Source organism: Monoraphidium neglectum (genome assembly GCF_000611645.1).
Source record: "Monoraphidium neglectum strain SAG 48.87 unplaced genomic scaffold scaffold06178, whole genome shotgun sequence".
NCBI lineage: Eukaryota > Viridiplantae > Chlorophyta > Chlorophyceae > Sphaeropleales > Selenastraceae > Monoraphidium > Monoraphidium neglectum.
This window is the reverse complement of record NW_014007458.1, coordinates 2,046-2,631: the sequence shown is the minus strand read 5'-3', so window position 1 is coordinate 2,631 and position 586 is coordinate 2,046. Positions and strand designations below refer to the sequence as shown.

The window sequence follows — 586 nt, the reverse complement described above, 5'->3', positions numbered from 1 at the left end:
GGGTGGGAGCGGGCCGCTGGCGGCACGAGGAGGCTGCAGCGTGTTGCCCGGGCTGCGGTGATCGGCGTACGCTGCGAGCAGATAGCAGCAGCGCAAGAGTAGACAACTGGCTGTGCGATAGCACATGTGTCTTGCGGATTTACTGAGCACAACACGCGCGCTTGCACGCGTGCGCACACACACACACACTCACACACACACACTCACACACACACACACACACACACACGCACACACACACACAAACACACGTGCACATACACACACAGGCACATGTGCACGCGCGTGCCCGCCCCCCACACACATACAAAACTTCACGCATGCGCACATGCATCAACAGGCACAGACCCAGGACGCCCTCACCGGCGACTTGGACACAGCAAAGCCCTCAAAGCCCGCCGCCGCCACGGCCCCGCGCCGCGCGGCCCTCGACGCGCTGCCAGACTCCGTCCTCAGCCCCGCCCCCGCGGCTTCCGCCGCGCCGCCGCGGCCGCCGTCCTCCACCGACGAGCAGCTGGCCCAGCTCGAGGCCTCCCTGGAGGCGCCCGCCGCACCCGCCGGTGGTGCCGCGGCCGCGCCCGCGGCG

General features: G+C 68.4%; 1 protein-coding gene across 1 annotated transcript; it reads left to right on the top strand.

The window, feature by feature from the left end:
* Positions 1–328: 328 nt before the first annotated feature.
* On the top strand, positions 329–560 carry MNEG_16266 (hypothetical protein; the record flags this gene model as incomplete). Its single annotated transcript, XM_014035264.1, has 1 exon — positions 329–560. A coding segment is annotated over one exon (232 nt), but the record flags the coding sequence as incomplete, so codon positions are not given.
* Positions 561–586: the final 26 nt, after the last annotated feature.